The 16,705-nt window shown below is 48.0% G+C and overlaps 2 protein-coding genes across 4 annotated transcripts; one reads left to right on the forward strand and one right to left on the reverse strand.

Annotated features, from left to right (window-relative positions):
• Window positions 1-174: 174 nt before the first annotated feature.
• UBL5 (ubiquitin like 5) lies at window positions 175-1,865 on the reverse strand. Of its 2 annotated transcripts, none has more exons than XM_067733853.1 (5): window positions 1,711-1,865; window positions 1,273-1,339; window positions 982-1,065; window positions 783-820; window positions 175-329 (listed from the first exon to the last, which is right to left on the reverse strand). In XM_067733853.1, the coding sequence occupies exons 2-5, from the start codon at window positions 1,326-1,328 to the stop codon at window positions 286-288; spliced, it is 222 nt and encodes a 73-aa protein (XP_067589954.1). In that variant the 5' UTR covers window positions 1,329-1,339; window positions 1,711-1,865; the 3' UTR covers window positions 175-285. The 2 variants fall into 2 exon arrangements, with proteins under 2 accessions (XP_067589954.1, XP_067589955.1); XM_067733854.1 differs by having other exon boundaries at window positions 1,273-1,388; window positions 1,711-1,863.
• Window positions 1,811-13,671, forward strand: FBXL12 (F-box and leucine rich repeat protein 12). Of its 2 annotated transcripts, XM_067733850.1 has the most exons (5): window positions 1,811-1,965; window positions 2,263-2,385; window positions 7,301-7,449; window positions 7,562-7,634; window positions 12,188-13,671. In XM_067733850.1, the coding sequence occupies exons 3-5, from the start codon at window positions 7,364-7,366 to the stop codon at window positions 13,007-13,009; spliced, it is 981 nt and encodes a 326-aa protein (XP_067589951.1). In that variant the 5' UTR covers window positions 1,811-1,965; window positions 2,263-2,385; window positions 7,301-7,363; the 3' UTR covers window positions 13,010-13,671. The 2 variants fall into 2 exon arrangements, with proteins under 2 accessions (XP_067589951.1, XP_067589952.1); XM_067733851.1 differs by lacking the exons at window positions 1,811-1,965; window positions 2,263-2,385 and adding an exon at window positions 8,678-8,718 and having other exon boundaries at window positions 7,421-7,449.
• The last annotated feature ends 3,034 nt before the right edge of the window (window positions 13,672-16,705 follow it).

Consider the following 16,705-nt stretch of genomic DNA (forward strand, 5'->3'; position numbering starts at 1 on the left):
ACACATGGCTAGCCCCAGAGCTCTGGTCTTCCATTCAGGCTCCCAGTCTACTGGCTCCCTCATTGATCCAATCTTGAACTCTTATTGAGCAGCTGGGTACCGAGAATATAGTGATGACCAGATGCCAACCCTCCCCTCAAGAGATAGCCCTCACTCAAAGATGACAACAGTGAATGAAGCAGCCTCTAAGTTTTTATTAACATGAGTTTTCAAACACAAGCATCCATATTAGTGTGGGGGGCGAGGGTGGGGGAAGAGAGAAGGACAGGGAGAAGGAATTCTGCCCTATTGGTAATAAAGCTCCAGGTTCATCCCATCATGGATTTCATCTGAAGTACAAGCGTTAAGGAATCCTCACTGTGGGCTCCATCCCCACCCCTCCCATCTGTCACAGTTGGGTCAGGGTGGCCACATTTTAGTTTGGATCATTTTAATTTGAAAAGAATCCAAACTTTTAAAAAAGTTCATGTTCCTTTTGCACAACAAACATGCCCGAGTCTCCCTCCACTCTGACCTCCCGTACCCAACTCAAGTGGAGCTCAGTAATAAATACTTTGACTGAAAAGTGTCAAAGTCTTACAAGCCAAGTCAAATCAAAACATTTCACCAACCACCCTCCTCCCCCAACAAAATAATTACACGGCTCCCATTTTCTAAATACTTAGCATGTGCCACATATTAAGTTAAACACATTATGTGCATAATCTCATATAGACTCCAGTACTGAACAAAGAGAACCAAGTCCGGGTATGGAGACCCTTCCTCAAGAAGTCAAAGGATACAGTCCCCCAGAGATACGTGGTCCTTAAAAATCGTGTACCTGCGGGATAAAAACTTTTCAGGAAAAAGCCTAAGGAGGCCCTTCAGCCTGGAGGCAAGCTGAGGAAGTTCTGTCTAAGCAAAGGGCTGGCTGCAGCCCTCCCCCAACCAAAAACTTCTGGCCTGCTCCTGTCCAGCCCCCAGCTCTACCCCTGTACTCACCACTTCTTCAATACGATCTTGTTCCAACGGGTGCCAGTTTGGGCTGCAATCAGTTTCTTAAGGTCCCCGATGGTGTCATCAGTACTGGGCGCAGAGGAATTAAGGAAAATGGAAGGGGGAGATAGAACGCGACGAGGACATTTCCAGTAGTGAATGCACTCTGCCAGGACCCCATTCCCACCCCTGCCCCCGGGTCTAACTAAAATCACCCTACAACATAGACTGAGTTGCCTGCCTCATTCATGTCAAGCACCCTCCGGAAGCCACCGCCTCTCGGCCGCCAGTGGATACTTGCATTTAACGCGGACCTTCTTCCCCAGACGGTCGTTGCAAACAACCTCGATCATCCTGGCTGGAGCTGCACAGGGCGGGGATAGAGGCAAAAGAATCAGGACTTCAGGATGGAGCTACACAGAGCGGGGACAGAAGCAAAAGAATCAGGACTTCAGGGGTCCCTCAGGCCCCAAGGCACCCGGTTATTGAGACTTAATGTTCACGCCCCCCTCAATCCCCCAGAACGCAGTCTTCCTGGGCCCCAAGTCCCAGGACCTCGGACCCCACGGCGACCGCAGACCCCAGGCAGCCGCGCGTCCCACCCCCCCGGCCCGGCCCAGTCCCATTTCAGGTAGCCTGAAGGCCGAGCCTCGCCTCTCGCAGGCGGGCGGATCCTCGATGGCCGGGTCCCATCAACTTTCCGCTACTCCGGGCCTCTCCACCTGGCCACCTCACCTTGAATCTCCTGGCACCAGCAGACGCCACAACAAGCTCGCTCGAAGGCAGAGCCCCGACCAACGCTGACGCTAAGAACCGGAAACGGAAGTGCGCAGCCGAAAGCTCCTCCCTCCGCTCCTCCCAGTGCCCGTCAACACCGCGCGGAGTACGCCCCTCCGGGCCGGAAGTGGGCTTGCGGTTCCCAGGAGCAGCTTTGGGGTCCCGAGCCTGGGTAGAGGGACACATGTGGACGGACCGTGGAGACGAATGAGGGTCCGGGCGGGGGAGGGGCGTGGAGAGTCAGAGGTCATGAACCGGCGCCCAGCCGTTTGGATGCAGTTAGTTGAAGGCTTTTCGCTGTGCTGAGACGCCATCTGGTGTGGCATCTCGGTGGGCGGGGATGACCTCTCGTTCCTGAGCCTGAGGGAGCCTCTAACTGCAACTTTAGGGCTTTGGGGAGCCTGGGTCAAGTCCTGCGGGCATCCCGTCCGCCCCCCTGCCTTCATTCAGGGCTGGGCCTCGGAAGCGTTTTGCTCACCCCTTCCCTCTGCTTATCTCGCCTGCCCCCAGGGACATCTTGGGTGCAGACTGCAGTCAATAAGTGAAGGAGCCTCCTGATCCTGGCCTGGATACCAGCACTTACCAGAATGGAGTTCACGTTGCACGCCTACCTGCAACTGCAAAATCTCCCAGGTCTGTATCTTCAAGGAAGGTCGCTCCCGCCCTACAGGGGGCACTGTGTACCAGTTCCCAACCTTGCCTTTCAGCGCCAAAGCAGCCCCTGAACTGGTCTGGTTCCCCAGAGCTGGTGGGACAGAGAACACCCCTCCCTAAGTCCAACCTGTCAATGGAACTGACTCTTGAACTGTTCCTTCTCAGCAGACAGGATTCTCCTAGTTTGGTGAGCCTAAAAGGATTCACTCTGAAAAGGGGCCACCACTTCTTTTTTTTTTTAATTTTTATTTATTTATTTTTGGCTGCGTTGGGTCTTCGTTGCTGCGCGTGGGCTTTCTCTAGTTGCCCCGAGCAGGGGCTACTCTTCATTGCGGTGCGTGGGCTTCTCATTGTGGTGGCTCCTCTTCTTGCGGAGCACGGGGACTCTAGGTGCACGGGCTTCAGTAGTTGTGGCACATGGGCTCAGTAGTTGTGGCTTGCGGGCTCTAGAGCGCAGGCTCAGTAGTTGTGGCGCACAGGCTTAGCTGCTCCGCGGCGTGTCGGATCTTCCCGGACCAAGGCTCGAACCCGTGTCCCCTGCATTGGCAGGCAGATTCTCAACCACTGCGCCACCAGGGAAGCCGCGGGGCCACCACTTCTGATTCACCCAATCCGCCTTCTCAATCTAGGATATGAGATTAGGTGGAAGACATGAGATGCTTTCCTGGGGAAAGGGAGGATGCTCTGTGATCCTGTTGGGACTGTCCTGCCTTAGGGAACTGGCCCAAGGAGTCCCACCTCAAACACTAGACTCAGGGGCCTTCCTGCCTCAGGACTTTGATCCGTTATTTCTCTGACCCCTGCAGAATCCCTCTGAGTGGGCTTGAGCGGGCAGGGAATCTGAATGGAAAGCTTATTCAGATTGGAGACACAGGCTTTGGATCCAGACAGATGAGTCAAAACCCCTTAATATTAAGCTGTGTGATCTCAACTCTTCCCCTCTCTGATTCTCATCTTCCTCACCTATGAATGGGGAGAGCAATCCCCACCCTAGGATTGTAGTAAGAATCGGTCTTGGACCAGCCCCTGACAGTCCTCTTGCAGAAGAACAGATGGGGCAAGAGGGGGAGATGGGAAGGTCAAGGGTGAGCTTGAGGGGACTAATGTGCCCGAGAAAGTTTGGAAGGAACACATTTTTGCACTCACATAGAAATACTAGGACACACCAGATGTTGATGGTGTTTACCACTAGACGGTGGAATTGCTGTGTCTCATGTTCCTCTTTTTGGTGCTTTTGGTGTTTTCCCAGATTACCTACAATGAACATATGTTACTTTTGTAATCAGAAGAAAAAGTAAATGTTATTTTTTTAAAACAAGAAGTTCTATTTTTTCAATGTTTGATTCAAAGATAGCTAGGGAATTCCCTGGCGGTCCAGTGGTTAGGACTCTGCGCTCTCACTGCCGAGGGCCCGGGTTCAATCCGTGCCCAGGGAACTAAGATCCCAGAAGCTGTGTGGTGCAGCCAAAAAAAAAACCCCAAATGTTTTTAAAAATTAAAAAAAAAAAGGGGAGCTAAGGCACAGGATGGTGATGCTGAGTTATGGGCTGGGGGAGATTGGAAAGGGGTGAGGAGTGCTGCTGAAAGGGGAGGAATATAAAGTCTGGGATTGTTGGGGGCTTGGGCTCCATGGGCAGTAGTGGGGATCTAGTCGGGGGCCGCCAGCCCCAACTGGGCTAAGGCATCCTGAGGAAGTGGAGGGGATGGGCAATGGGAAGTCCCAGGACTAGGCTGCCACTGCTGCACGGACTGCCTCCTCCAGAGCCAGGTGGGAGGGGGAAAGGCCTCAGGAGACAGGACACCTCACCTTAGAGACCTCTCTCCACATCCTGGTAAATATCATTCGGCGCTTCCCATGAAGGGCCTCAGTGCCTGCCCGTTGAGGGGCCAGGACAGTCCCATCCTCCCGTCTAGGCAGCCGAAGGACCTGCTATCAGAGCTGCTCTTGTGAGGAGGTAGATGCTTCCCAGGAGGGAGAGTTCTGGGTCAGAACTCAAGGAGCAAGCTGGGCAGGGCCCCTCTGCCCCTTGTTGCCTAGTTTCTGACCCAGAGGAAGGAGCTTATACTTTGGGATTCCCATCCCTCCACTCCTGTATGCTTGATGGGGAGAAGATGGTTCTTAGGAAACCCCTGTAACTGAGCTGGGGTCAGCGACACCTGCGTTCCGCTGAACTTAAAGGTTCACCAGAGGGGAAATAATCTTAGAGGTGGAGAGAGTTGCTCAGGAGGTCCCTTCTCCCAACATCTCAGCCTGTCAGCAGGCCTTGGAGATGCAGCAGTGTCCAAGGCCGACCTGCCACCCCAGAATTCAGTCTGATACAGGAGGAAGACAAGTAAAGAAGACAAGTGAAGAGGTCCTTGCAATACAGTGTGACACAGGTGCTGTGAAGGGGAAGCCCAAGGCGCTGGGAGCAGAGGAGTCATTGCCCCTGCGTGCTGGCATGGGCTTTCCAGAGGAAATCGGAGAGCACTGTGATAGAGGCCCACGCTCTGGCATCAGAAAAATCTGGGCTTGTGGCCCTGGCAAGCGACTTGACCTCTATGTGATTCTTTTGGTCTTTTCTCCCACAGTCGTAAAATGGTTGCCAGAGCATGAAGCATTTTTTTTCTGTGCTCTTGTTTGAGGAAAAATATGAAAGGGGTTGGATTTATTAATAAAACATTTGGAACTTTCTTGCACATGGTAAAAATTCAAGCAGTACAGAAGTATTATATACAGCAGCATAAAGTTTCCTCACCCTCCAGACCCCAGGCCCTCCGCAGGGACAATTACAGTTAAAAGTTTTCATTTCATCTCTGTGTCTTCAAACATGTGATACAGAGCCTCCCAAGAAAATGATGAAACCTCTCAGATGTCAATAACGCGTTTCAATGGAGATAGGGACTTTGTATTTTCAAGTAACATACAATATTTTAAGTTGTGTCAAAGGGCAGAAATGAATGACTTTGTTTTCATACAGGCCTTTATGTATAAGATGAAACACAACAAATATGTATATCCAACGAGATCAAACTATATACACTGTTCTCTACACCTTTTGCTTTTAAAAGAAAACAATATCCTAGCGATTGTTCCAAACAGCACAGAAAGACCTACCTCATTCTTTATGACAATTTGAGATCCTAGAAGTGGAATTATTGGGCCCTACAGGGGCTGCAATCTGATATTGCCAAACTGTCTTCAAAGATTTTGCATCAATTCTGCCCCATCTGCAGTGGTTGAGAAGGTCTACTTCCTCACACCAAGGCTAGTGTGGGTATTTTCTGGCTTCCTCATCTTAATCTGATAGGTGAATACCACAGTGTTTTACTTTTTATTTATTTATGGATAAGTGAAAGCATACAGATTTTTAAGCTTTATTCAGATATAGTTGATATACAAAATTGCACACATTTAACATATACTTTTTTTTTTTTTTTTTTTTTTGCAGTACGCGGGCCTCTCACTGTTGTGGCCTCTCCCGTTGCGGAGCACAGGCTCCGGACGCGTAGGCTCAGCGGCCATGGCTCACGGGCCCAGCCGCTCCGTGGCATGTGGGATCTTCCCGTTCCGGGGCACGAACCCATGTCCCCTGCATCGGCAGGCGGACTCTCAACCACTGCGCCACCAGGGAAGCCCTAACATATACATCTTAATGAGTTTGCTTGCTTTTGAGGGGGGGCGCCGGGCTGCCCGTCATGCGGGATCTTAATCCCCCCACCAGAAAACGAACCTGCACCCCCTGCAATGGAAGCACAGAGTCTTAACCACTGGACCGCCAGGGAAGTCCCAGTTTGCATTTATTTCTAAAACAGTTTTCAACGTCTCCAATTTCTTCTCTGTGTGTGTATTAAAAACATGTATTGCCAGGGAATTTCCTGGCGGTCCAGTGGTTAGGACTCGGTGCTTTCACTGCCCTGGCCGGGTTCAATCTCTGGTCGAGGAACTAAGATCCTGCAAGCCGCACAGCGCGGCAAAAACAAAACCAAACCAAAACAAACAAAAAAAACAACCCAAAACCATGTATTGCCATTATAGGCTCTTGGGAGTGTGATTTGGCAAAACCTATTCAGAATTAAACTTCACATGTCCTCTGACCCATCAACCCAACTCCTGGTTATTTATCCTATAGAAATAAAAACATAGGAGGTATATATTACATATGTATGTGTGTGTGTGTGTATATATATTTATATATATACACACACACACACACATATGCATGTACATACATATATAAAGAGAATGTTTAGCGCCGATATTGCGGTGATAGAACTGGAAGCAACGTGAATACTCATCAATACGGGAATGTTTGAATAAATTTCACTGCCCTTATGAATTGCAACTTTAAAAGTGAGTAATATATTTAGAAAAAAAAGAGTGATATATATCTGGAGGGAGTGTCAGTTCAGGCTCTGTGGAGAACAATTTGGCGCCATCAATAAAAGCGAAAAATTCAACACGCCTTTTAACAAGCTATTTCACTTCTACAAATTTATTCTCGAACTCTCCACCTTGTCCTCCGCTCTTGGTTCCGCCCTCAATCCTTCCCTTTAGGGCTCGTGACCGCCCCAGCCACGCTTTCCCCCAGTCTCGTTCCCGCCCTTAACCCCGCCCCCGGGCCTCGTCACCGCTCTAGCCACGCCTTCAGGGCGTGGTCCTAGTTCCCCAGGCACGCCCCCCGAGTCTCGTTCCCGCCCTTAACCCCGCCCCCGGGTATCGTCATCGCCCTAGCCACGCCTTCCGGGCTTGGTCCTAGTCCCTAACCCCACCTTCGGTGCCGCGTTCAGATCCCGTGCTGGTCTGGCTCCAGGGCCCAACCACGTCCCCGCAAGAGGAAAGCCAGAACTCTGCCGGCTACCGGAAGCCACGACCACCTCCCTGCCGGCACCCTCACTTCCTGCCGTCTCTTAGGGGCTTCCAAGGCGAGTCAACGAGTCCCTTTCGCCGGAAGCGGAAGTGCGTGTCGGCGGGATCATGGCCACTTTTGCGGACTTGCCGGACTCTGTTCTGTTGGAGATCTTCTCTTACCTCCCGGTTCGGGACAGGATCCGCATCTCCAGGTGCGGCCCCGCCCCGCGCGAGGGAAGGGCCGGGCGGGGGGGGTTGCACCAGGAGATGGACATCTGGTCCCCGCGGGGCCGGGACGTTCTAACGGCAGGTCCCCTTCCCCAGGGTCTGTCACCGCTGGAAGAGGCTGGTGGACGACCGGTGGCTGTGGCGACATGTCGACCTGACGCTCTACACGGTATGCGGGGCTGGCCGGGCAGGTCTGGGCCAAGGTCGGGCTGGCCCGACCTCGAGGACCACGCCTCCAACCCTGTGTTTCGAGCGAGGCTGTTCCGGGTGCATCCCGGCCGCGTCAGTTATTTGCTCCACTGTGACGTCCAGGCCTCAGTTTCCCCACCTCCAGAATGGGTGTTACCAAAGTCGTGCAGGGAAAGGGCTTATTGATGAGTTTTCATGGAGAAATCATTTTCCATAGTCAACTTATTTCCAGAATTAATCTCCTGAGTGGTGCAGGCAAACCATTTCCACTTTCTCCCATTTGCATTTTATTTTTTTCTTTTTATTATGAACTATTTAAAATATATGTAGAAATGTACAGAGGATAATATCTGAAACTATTTCCCCCCCTACCTAGATTTAACCTTTTTTAACCTTTGGCCTTATTTACTGCTGATCTTGTGAAACACACATACAAATGTTTATATATACACATATGCATACAACAGTTTTAGGTATATCTCTTGCACTTTTGAAACCCTCCTCAGAGGTAACCACTATCATAAAGTGGATTTGTATCCCTTCGCGTTTTTATTTACTTCTTATGTGTGTGCCCGTAAGCAATACACAGTATTGTTAACGTATTTCTAAAATTTAGATAATGCTGCTCTACTCTTTAGGTAGTTAAATGCTGTTTTACTTGTATAACCAGCTTTATTCACACATCGCTTTTGAGATTTACTCTAATCAGCACTTGTAAATCTAATTCATTCCTTTTAACTGCTGTTAAATGAATATACCGCAAATTGTTTATCTATTTTCCTGTTGACAGATGGTTAGGTTATTTCCAACTTTCTACTGTTATGAACAGCCTTATAAGGCAGTGTCTCAGACTTCACTGTGCATACGAATCACCTATGGGGATCTTGTTAAAATGCAGATTCTGATTCAGTGGCCTGGAGTGGGGGCCCCAGATTCCAAATTTCTAATAACTTTCAAGGTGTTACTGATGCTGTTGCTTCTTGTTCCACAAGAATGTCCTTGTGTCTGTCTTCTTGCATCCAGGTACCAGTTACTCTGAAACCTAGAAGTACAATTTCTGAGAGGTAGGATCCTTTATATTTTCTCACTTTCAGTTCTTCATCTGCAATTCCAAAATCAGAAAGCCAGAAAAGTGAAAAGGTTTTTTGTAAGCTTGGCACAAATTCATTTGGTGGCAACACCTGGTGTGAACTGGTGTGAGGCTATTAATGTCCTTTTCCTTATCCCACTTGGAATAAAAGTCATGTTATACTGAAAAATATTAATCTGATAACAAGGTGCTGCCCTTGACCCTTCTGATGGTATCATATATGGTATTTGTACCACATTAATTCTGAATTCTGAAACCCATCTGTCTTCAGGAGTTTTGGATAAGGAATTGTGGCCTTGTATAGAAATTATTTTTATTGAAATCACCTTTAAAAATGGTTATTTTTTCTGTACTAAAAAACTAACACATTACATAATAATGTAGTTCTTAGTTATTTTTTCTGCCATTTTATTATGAGAAATTTCAAACATATATAAAAGTTGAAAGAATAGTACAGAGAGCACGAAGTTGCCCACTATTAGTATTTGACTACATTTGTTTTATCCCCTGTTGACCGATCCATCCATCCCTCTTTCCATCCATCAATCCATTTTATTTTTTAAATACACTTCAAAATAAGTCGCAGACAAGAGTCCACTTCATCCCTAAATGCTTTAGCGTACGTAATAGAGATTAACTAGAACATTTGTTTTGCATTTCTCTTTTTGAGGTTTAATTTTTAAAAATCACACAAGTCATGAATAATTCTTGTAAAAATGTTGAAGTAGTATAACTATGTGTGGTGATGGATGTTAACTAGACTTATGTGGTGATCATTTCACAAGATATACAAATATCGAACCATTGTGTGTACACCTGAAACTAATATAATATGTCAATTATATCTAAAAACAAAAAACCATTGAAGTATTGCCACAGATGAAGCTAAGAGCCTTTGACAGTCATCCCCTGGTATCTTCAACCCTTACCCAGAGTAACCACTATTATAAGTGTGGAATATTTCCTTCTATCCCATCTTCTATGCCTTTATATCCTTGGGCCTGTATAAGGGAAGGAAAGTAAAGTGGTTACAAGAGCAAGATTGGCCTTTGGAGTCAGGCTGTGTTGAATCATAGCTGTACTCTTGCAAGAACAAGATTCTGGCCACTGCATTTTTCCAGAGGTACCTGCTACACAACCAGGTACTGTGTGAGCTTTCTAGTTCAGTGCTCATCACTGCACCTGGCAAACAGTAGGTACTCAATACAAGTTAGCCATTATGGTTGGAATAATTGTACCCATATAAAATATATAGTATTGTTTCTTTTTTCTTTAACCTTTAAAGTATCATTTTGCCACTCTTTCCTGCATGTTTTGAGGAGTTACCAGGGTTCATATCTCTGGATCTACTTTGTTCTTAGTTACTACCTACATGGCTGTTATCTTATCAGTGGACATTTGGTTTTTGCTGTTAAAACCACGATGTCAGAAACTAATGTTTCTGTAGGGTAAATTCCACAAAAGAGGTCTTACTAGGTCAGGCAGTATGTGCATTTAAACAAACTGAAAAATTAGTTTAAAAAAATAATAAGGGGGGCGGTGCAAAAAAAGATATACACAGGATTCAAAAGGTACAAAATAATAAAAATTGGAAAGTAAGGTCTCCCTACTTCTGTCACCCAGGTCACCTTGTTCTTTCCCAGAGAAGCAGCAGATGCTCCCCACCCCCTTTTTTTTGTGGGATCTTAGTTCCCTGACCAGGGATCAAACCCGGGCCCTCGGCAGTGAAAGTGCGGAGTCCTAACCACTGGACCGCCAGGGAATTCCTGCTCCCATATTCTTAAAAACAAAACAGGTGCCAGTGGGTGTCCACATTTTACATTTCAGTAAAACTCACCAGATCGCATTCCAAAGTATCCAGACCAAGTGCCACCAGCAGGACCTGAGAACTGCTTCTCCACATCCTGGCCAGTGTTTGATATTATGAAACTTAAAGGATTTTCTAATTTTGTCCTTTTACAAGTAAAAGGGATTCAACCTCTGGCTTCGTGGGCATTTAAAATTTTGCCAACGGTCGCTTCTACTTGTGTGAGTTCCCTTTTAGTGGGCAATGTTTCTAGTGAGTCCCTTTCCCTCGGCCCAAACTTGCAGGTCCAAATTTTATCAGGAAGATTTGATTCCTCTGTCAAGAGTAGTCAACAGGGAGAAGGGATAAATTAGGAGTTTGGGATTAAAATATACACACTACTGTATATAAAATAGATAACCAACAAGGACCTATAGTATAGCACAGGGAACTATACTAAAAATCTTGTAATAACCTAAAATGGAAGACAATGTAAAAAATATATATATATATATATATTCTGAATCACTTTGCTGTACACTGAAACTAACCCAAGATAGTAAATCAACTATATTTCAATGAAAAATTTTAAAAAAGAATTTAGGAATAAAAGGATTAGGGATACCAAGAACCCAACAGAAAAGGTGTAACTGAGAGGCAGCAAAATATCCTCTTGCCTGGTCGTGGATTTTGCTAATAAAAAAGTCATATTTACAAAAAAAAAAACTCGTCAACAGATTTTATGGTATGCAGTTTCTTTTTAATTTTATTTATTTATGGTTGCGTTGGGTCTTCGTTGTAGTTGTGGAGAGCGGGGGCTACTCTTCGTTGCAGTGTGCGGGCTTCTCACTGCAGTGGCTTCTCTTGTTGCAGAGCACAGGCTCTAGGCACGCAGGCTTCAGTAGTTGTGGCATGCAGGCTCAGTGTGGCTTGTGGGCTCTAGAGTGTAGGCTCAGTAGTTGTGGCGCACGGGCTTAGTTGCTCTGCGGCATGTGGGATCTTCCCAGACCAGGACTCGAACCCTTGTCCCCTGCATTGGCAGGCGGATTCTTAACCACTGCGCCACCAGGGAAGTCCCTACAATTTCTTTTTTCTGTCCTTTTTTTTTTTGAAGCTAAAATGTACATATAATGAAATGCACAGGGTACCAGTTAGTTATAGTTCGTTTGTTTGTTTTCTACTAATTTCCCAGGGTTAATTTTTGCAGCTTTCACTCTTACCAAGCTGTGATTTTTATTTTTTTCTTTTAACCTAGATCTGATTTATCCTGGGCAGTTTTAGCCTTTTTCAGTTTTATTTTATGTTGTTTATTTCTATGAGGAGGTAGTCATTAAGAAAGGGATAAAAATATTGCCAGGTGGATTTACTTTCTTGCTTACTGCAGAAGATAACTCTTGCTAGAGACAGATCTGTTATGGTCTCTTACCGCCATTGCTTTTGTTCCAACCTAGAGGTCAACACAGATTAAATCATCCTGTTGCTCCTGGGGAGGTATCTGGTGGCGTGAGGCTGGTGAGGGAAGGACAGAATTCCCAGGGAACATCAGAGCCCCAGCTGGGGACTGCCTGTCTCCAGGCAGGTGGGGGCCTTGGAAGATGCCCCACATCTCTCCCCCAGTCACAGCCCGCCCCCCACACCCCGTTTCTGGTTCTTACAGATGCGGCCTAAAGTCATGTGGCACCTCCTTCGCCGGTACATGGCATCCCGGCTCCATTCCCTGCGGATGGGCGGCTACCTGTTCTCGGGCTCTCAGGCTCCCCAGCTGTCCCCCGCCCTGATGAGGGCCCTGGGCCAGAAGTGCCCCAACCTCAAGCGCCTCTGCCTGCACGTGGCCAACCTGAGCATGGTGCCCATCACCAGCCTCCCCTGCACCCTGAGGACCCTGGAGCTGCACAGCTGTGAGATCTCCATGGCCTGGCTCCTCAAGGAGCAGGACCCCACCGTGCTGCCCCTGCTCGAGTGCATCGTGCTGGACCGTGTCCCCGCCTTCCGCGACGAGCACCTGCAGGGCCTGACGCGCTTCCGCGCGCTGCGCTCGCTGGTGCTGGGCGGCACCTACCGGGTGACCGAGACCGGGCTGGATATGGGCCTGCAGGAGCTGAGCTACCTGCAGAGGCTGGAGGTGCTGGGCTGCACCCTCTCGGCCGACAGCACCCTCCTGGCCATCAGCCGCCACCTTCGAGATGTGCGGAAGATCCGGCTGACCGTGCGGGGCCTCTCGGCCCCTGGCCTGTCGGTCCTGGAGGGCATGCCGGCCCTGGAGAGTCTGTGCCTGCTGGGGCCGCTCATCACCCCAGAAATGCCTTCCCCGCATGAAATCCTCTCCTCCTGCCTCACCATGCCCAAGCTCAGGGTCCTTGAGCTGCAGGGGCTGGGCTGGGAGGGTCAGGAGGCAGAGAGGATCCTGTCTAAGGGGCTACCCCACTGTATGGTCATTGTCAGGGCCTGCCCCAAAGAGTCCATGGACTGGTGGATGTGACTGCACCAGCCGAGCCTGAGACCCCTCTCAGCTTTTATTAATGAGTCCCAGACCCTCTGAGCAGCACCTTACCATGGGCAGGTAATCCGGCTGGAGAGCTATGAAGGCCACAGGTAGAAAGAACCTAAGCCTTGGCTCCTCCAGATCATTAGAATCATGGTTTGCCAGCTGTGTGGCCTCTGTGACATCAGCCAGCCTCTCGGAGGCCCTGTCCTCACCTCCAGAAATGAGGAAGACCATAGCTACCTCTCGGTTATGTTGCAAAGCCTTACTCTTTACCAGCCCTGAGGCCCGAGAAGGTCCTGGATGAAGAGCCATTCTCAGGAACAGGACAGATGTGGAAGGGTGGGTTAGGAGTTAGGGAGACCTGAGGGGTCAAGGCCCCTTAGGAAGCCTGGAAGGGCTGTCAACGCATGTGCACCAGCACACTGACACATCATTGACACGCCGACACACCACTGACACGCCGACACACCACTGATAGTCCTACATGCACGCAGGAGACACGGAGAGAAGGGCAGATACAACTCATGCTTTGATGTTCGAAATGTTAATAAAGTTTCTAAGTTGTCCTTTCAGTATTTTGTATTCTGTATTTTCCAAGTTTTGCGCAATATATATTATTTTGCTATTAAAGAAAGATAATCACGTTTTTCAAAAAAGCATTTGGTTTATTCATTCAACAAATGTGCCTTCAGCCTCCGCTCTCTTGCAAGCATGGTTCTAGGCACTGGGACCACAGCAGTGAACAAAACAGACAAGGAAGAAGACAGGATGATAAACAGGTGAACACACGCATGGAACGGTTTCAGAGACTCTGAGACAATAAACCAGGGCCACGTGATGGGGGCACACGTGTTTGGTTGAGTGGGCAGGGTGGGCCTCTCTGAGCCCAGAGCTGAGAGGTGAGGAACCAGCCCCGGGAAGCGCTGGGGAAGACAGAAAAGGCAAAGACTTGAGATGGGAGTGAGCTTGGCAATTTCCAGGGATGGGAAGAAGGTCCAAGTGGCCGAGGGAACAGGGGGTGAGCAATCAAGAGTGAAGTCAGAGATGATGGGGAGAGGTTAGAAGGGCCTCACAGGTGGCTTTGGTTTTAGGGGTTCAAAAGGTAGCAACTCCTTTTCTGCCCTTTGAGTCTGAACCACTTGAAAGATGCAGGTGGCAGACTGATAGTGATCCTAAGTAACTTAGGATCACTGCCCATGAAATGAGCGTTATTTTTTTTTTGAAGTATAGTTGATTTACAATGTTGTGTTAATTTCTGCTGTACAGCAAAGTGACTCGTGACTCAGTTATACATATGTATATACTTTTTTTTTTTTTTTGGGCCACGCCGCACGGCATGCAGGATCTTAGTTCCCCAGCCAGGGATCAAACCCGTGCCCCCTGCAGTGGAAGCGTGGAGTGTCAACCACTGGACCTCCAGGGAAGTCCCTGTCATCTGTTTTAAAATGTACCTGGACAATAGTGCAGCCTTGGGACAGGGTCCTGGTACACCCCCCTCAAGGGATATACATAACAATATCTTCAAGTTGTTTTGCAGATACTGAAACCTCCACCAGGTGGGAGAAGTTAACTAACGGTATGGTGCCCACAAGCATTTAGACCCCAGAATGGTTAGAACCAGAAGGTTAATGATGCTGACTCCCACCTACCTCACAACCAACAAATCAGAAGAACGTCCACGAGCTGATCACGCCCTCCTCTTTGAACCATTACTATAAAACTCCTCACTACCCCACTCCAGGTCGGGACACACAGTTTTGAGGACATTAGTCTGCTGTGGCCCCCTTTGCCTGGCAAAGCGAAAAAGCTATTTTTTTTCTAATTCACCCCCACCAAAATAAAAATAAAACAAGACAGAATGTACCTGGAACTTGTTTTAATCACGTATAGTAAGGTGATAGACGTGGAGACAGCGGTTGTATGGCCATTAGCATAACTGACACCATCTTGGGCCCTGTTCCTCCTGTCCTTCCACTGACCCTATGTAAGACTGTACTGTACAGTAAATGACTTCTCTGTCGTCAAGGGCTTTGTAGTTAATACTGTTTCATAATCATTAGGTTCAGGTGGCCTCTATGCTCTGTTAGGCCCCAAACAATGATGAAAACTTTCACTGCTGATGTATTCCCGGCACCCATGAGACTAGTTACCCATTTAAAAATCTTGACTTAGGAACGCACATCCTGTTTCCAAGCACCTTCCCCCACCCCCTAGGTTAACTATAAATTGTCCAAATGGCCCCTCGGGGGTGTGAAGTGAGGCTGTGAATGCTTCCGGATCGCTGTCCAATTGATCCCACCCTGTGAGTAAGTTACCCTCTAATAAACGGATCCATTGATTATATGGAGCTGCCTGCCTTGTTTTTCGGTCTCAAGATGCTTTCTTATTTCGGTGGTCTCTTCATTCTCTCCATCCTCCAACAACTGTCCTTTAAAGAAGGGCTTATTACTACAATTCCCAAGAGCAGGGGCATGCCATGCCAAGAACGGCCACACGGGGGCGCACCAGGACTGGTCAGCAAGAGTGAGGGAAAAGCATGGGCCAGAGCCTCTGTTATAGTTTTTGCTGGAAGGAATGGGAGAGGCAGGGGAGGCCAGCAGAGCAAGCTAAGAATTGGATGGTTTAAATAATTTCAGTGGGGGACTTCCCTGGTGGTCCAGTGGTTAAGAATCCGCCTTCCAATGCAGGGGACGTGGGTTTGATCCCTGGTCGGGGAACTAAGATCCCACATGCCGTGGGATCACAACTGAGCCAGCAGGCTGAAACTAGGGAGAGAAGACCATGTGCCACAACAAAAGATCCCGCATGCTGCAAGAAAGATCCTGCGTGCTGCAACTAAGACCCAATGCAGCCAACAATTAAATCAATATATATATAAATAAATAAATATGTTTTTAAAGGCATTTAAATAAATAAATAAATAATTTCAGTGGGTTCTAGGCTCTAGGGGTGGTCCCTAGTTGCATGCTACATGGTCCTGGGATGATTTAGGGCAGAGGGAATATTGGTTTAGGGTCCCAGGGTTAGATAAAGGAGGTGATCGGATTGGCTGGTTTGCATATGAGAAGCGGGCTCCCAGGCATGTGGTTTGCTATCTCTAGGAACTAGCTAACCCTGGGAGGGGTGGTCTTTCCCCAGGTTTGCAAGACCTAAGATGTCAAAGCATCATAAAATGTAGAAAATAAAAAACATGATTAATACACCCTCCCATGGGAATTCCCTCGCTGTCCAGTGGTTAGGATCCGAGCTCTCACTGCCAAGGGTCCAGGGTTCAATCCCTGGTCGGGGAACTAAAATCCAACAAGCCACGCAGCGTGACCAAAAAATAACCCCCCAAAACAAAACAAACAAAAAATACACCATCCCATGAAGGTAAGGTATCATTTATCAAGTGCTTGCTTATTGCATGTCAGGTACTGTGCTCAGTCCTTCATGTACAGACTCCTATCAGCAGCCCAGTGAGAAAGGCACAGAGGAGGAAACTGAGGCACAGAGAAGTTAAGTTGCCCAAAGCCACACAGCTAATGACGTAGCAAAACTTGAGTAATCTTATTCCATGATCTTAACCATTATGTGAATTTGCTTTGTTGACATGGAACATTATGTGAAAGGATGGCCCAGTAACTGCCCCATTAGACAAAAAAATTTTTTTCGTTTATTGAGGCATAATTAATGTATAACAAACCACAT

The sequence above is a fragment of the Pseudorca crassidens genome, chromosome 3, assembly GCF_039906515.1.
Source record: "Pseudorca crassidens isolate mPseCra1 chromosome 3, mPseCra1.hap1, whole genome shotgun sequence".
NCBI lineage: Eukaryota > Metazoa > Chordata > Mammalia > Artiodactyla > Delphinidae > Pseudorca > Pseudorca crassidens.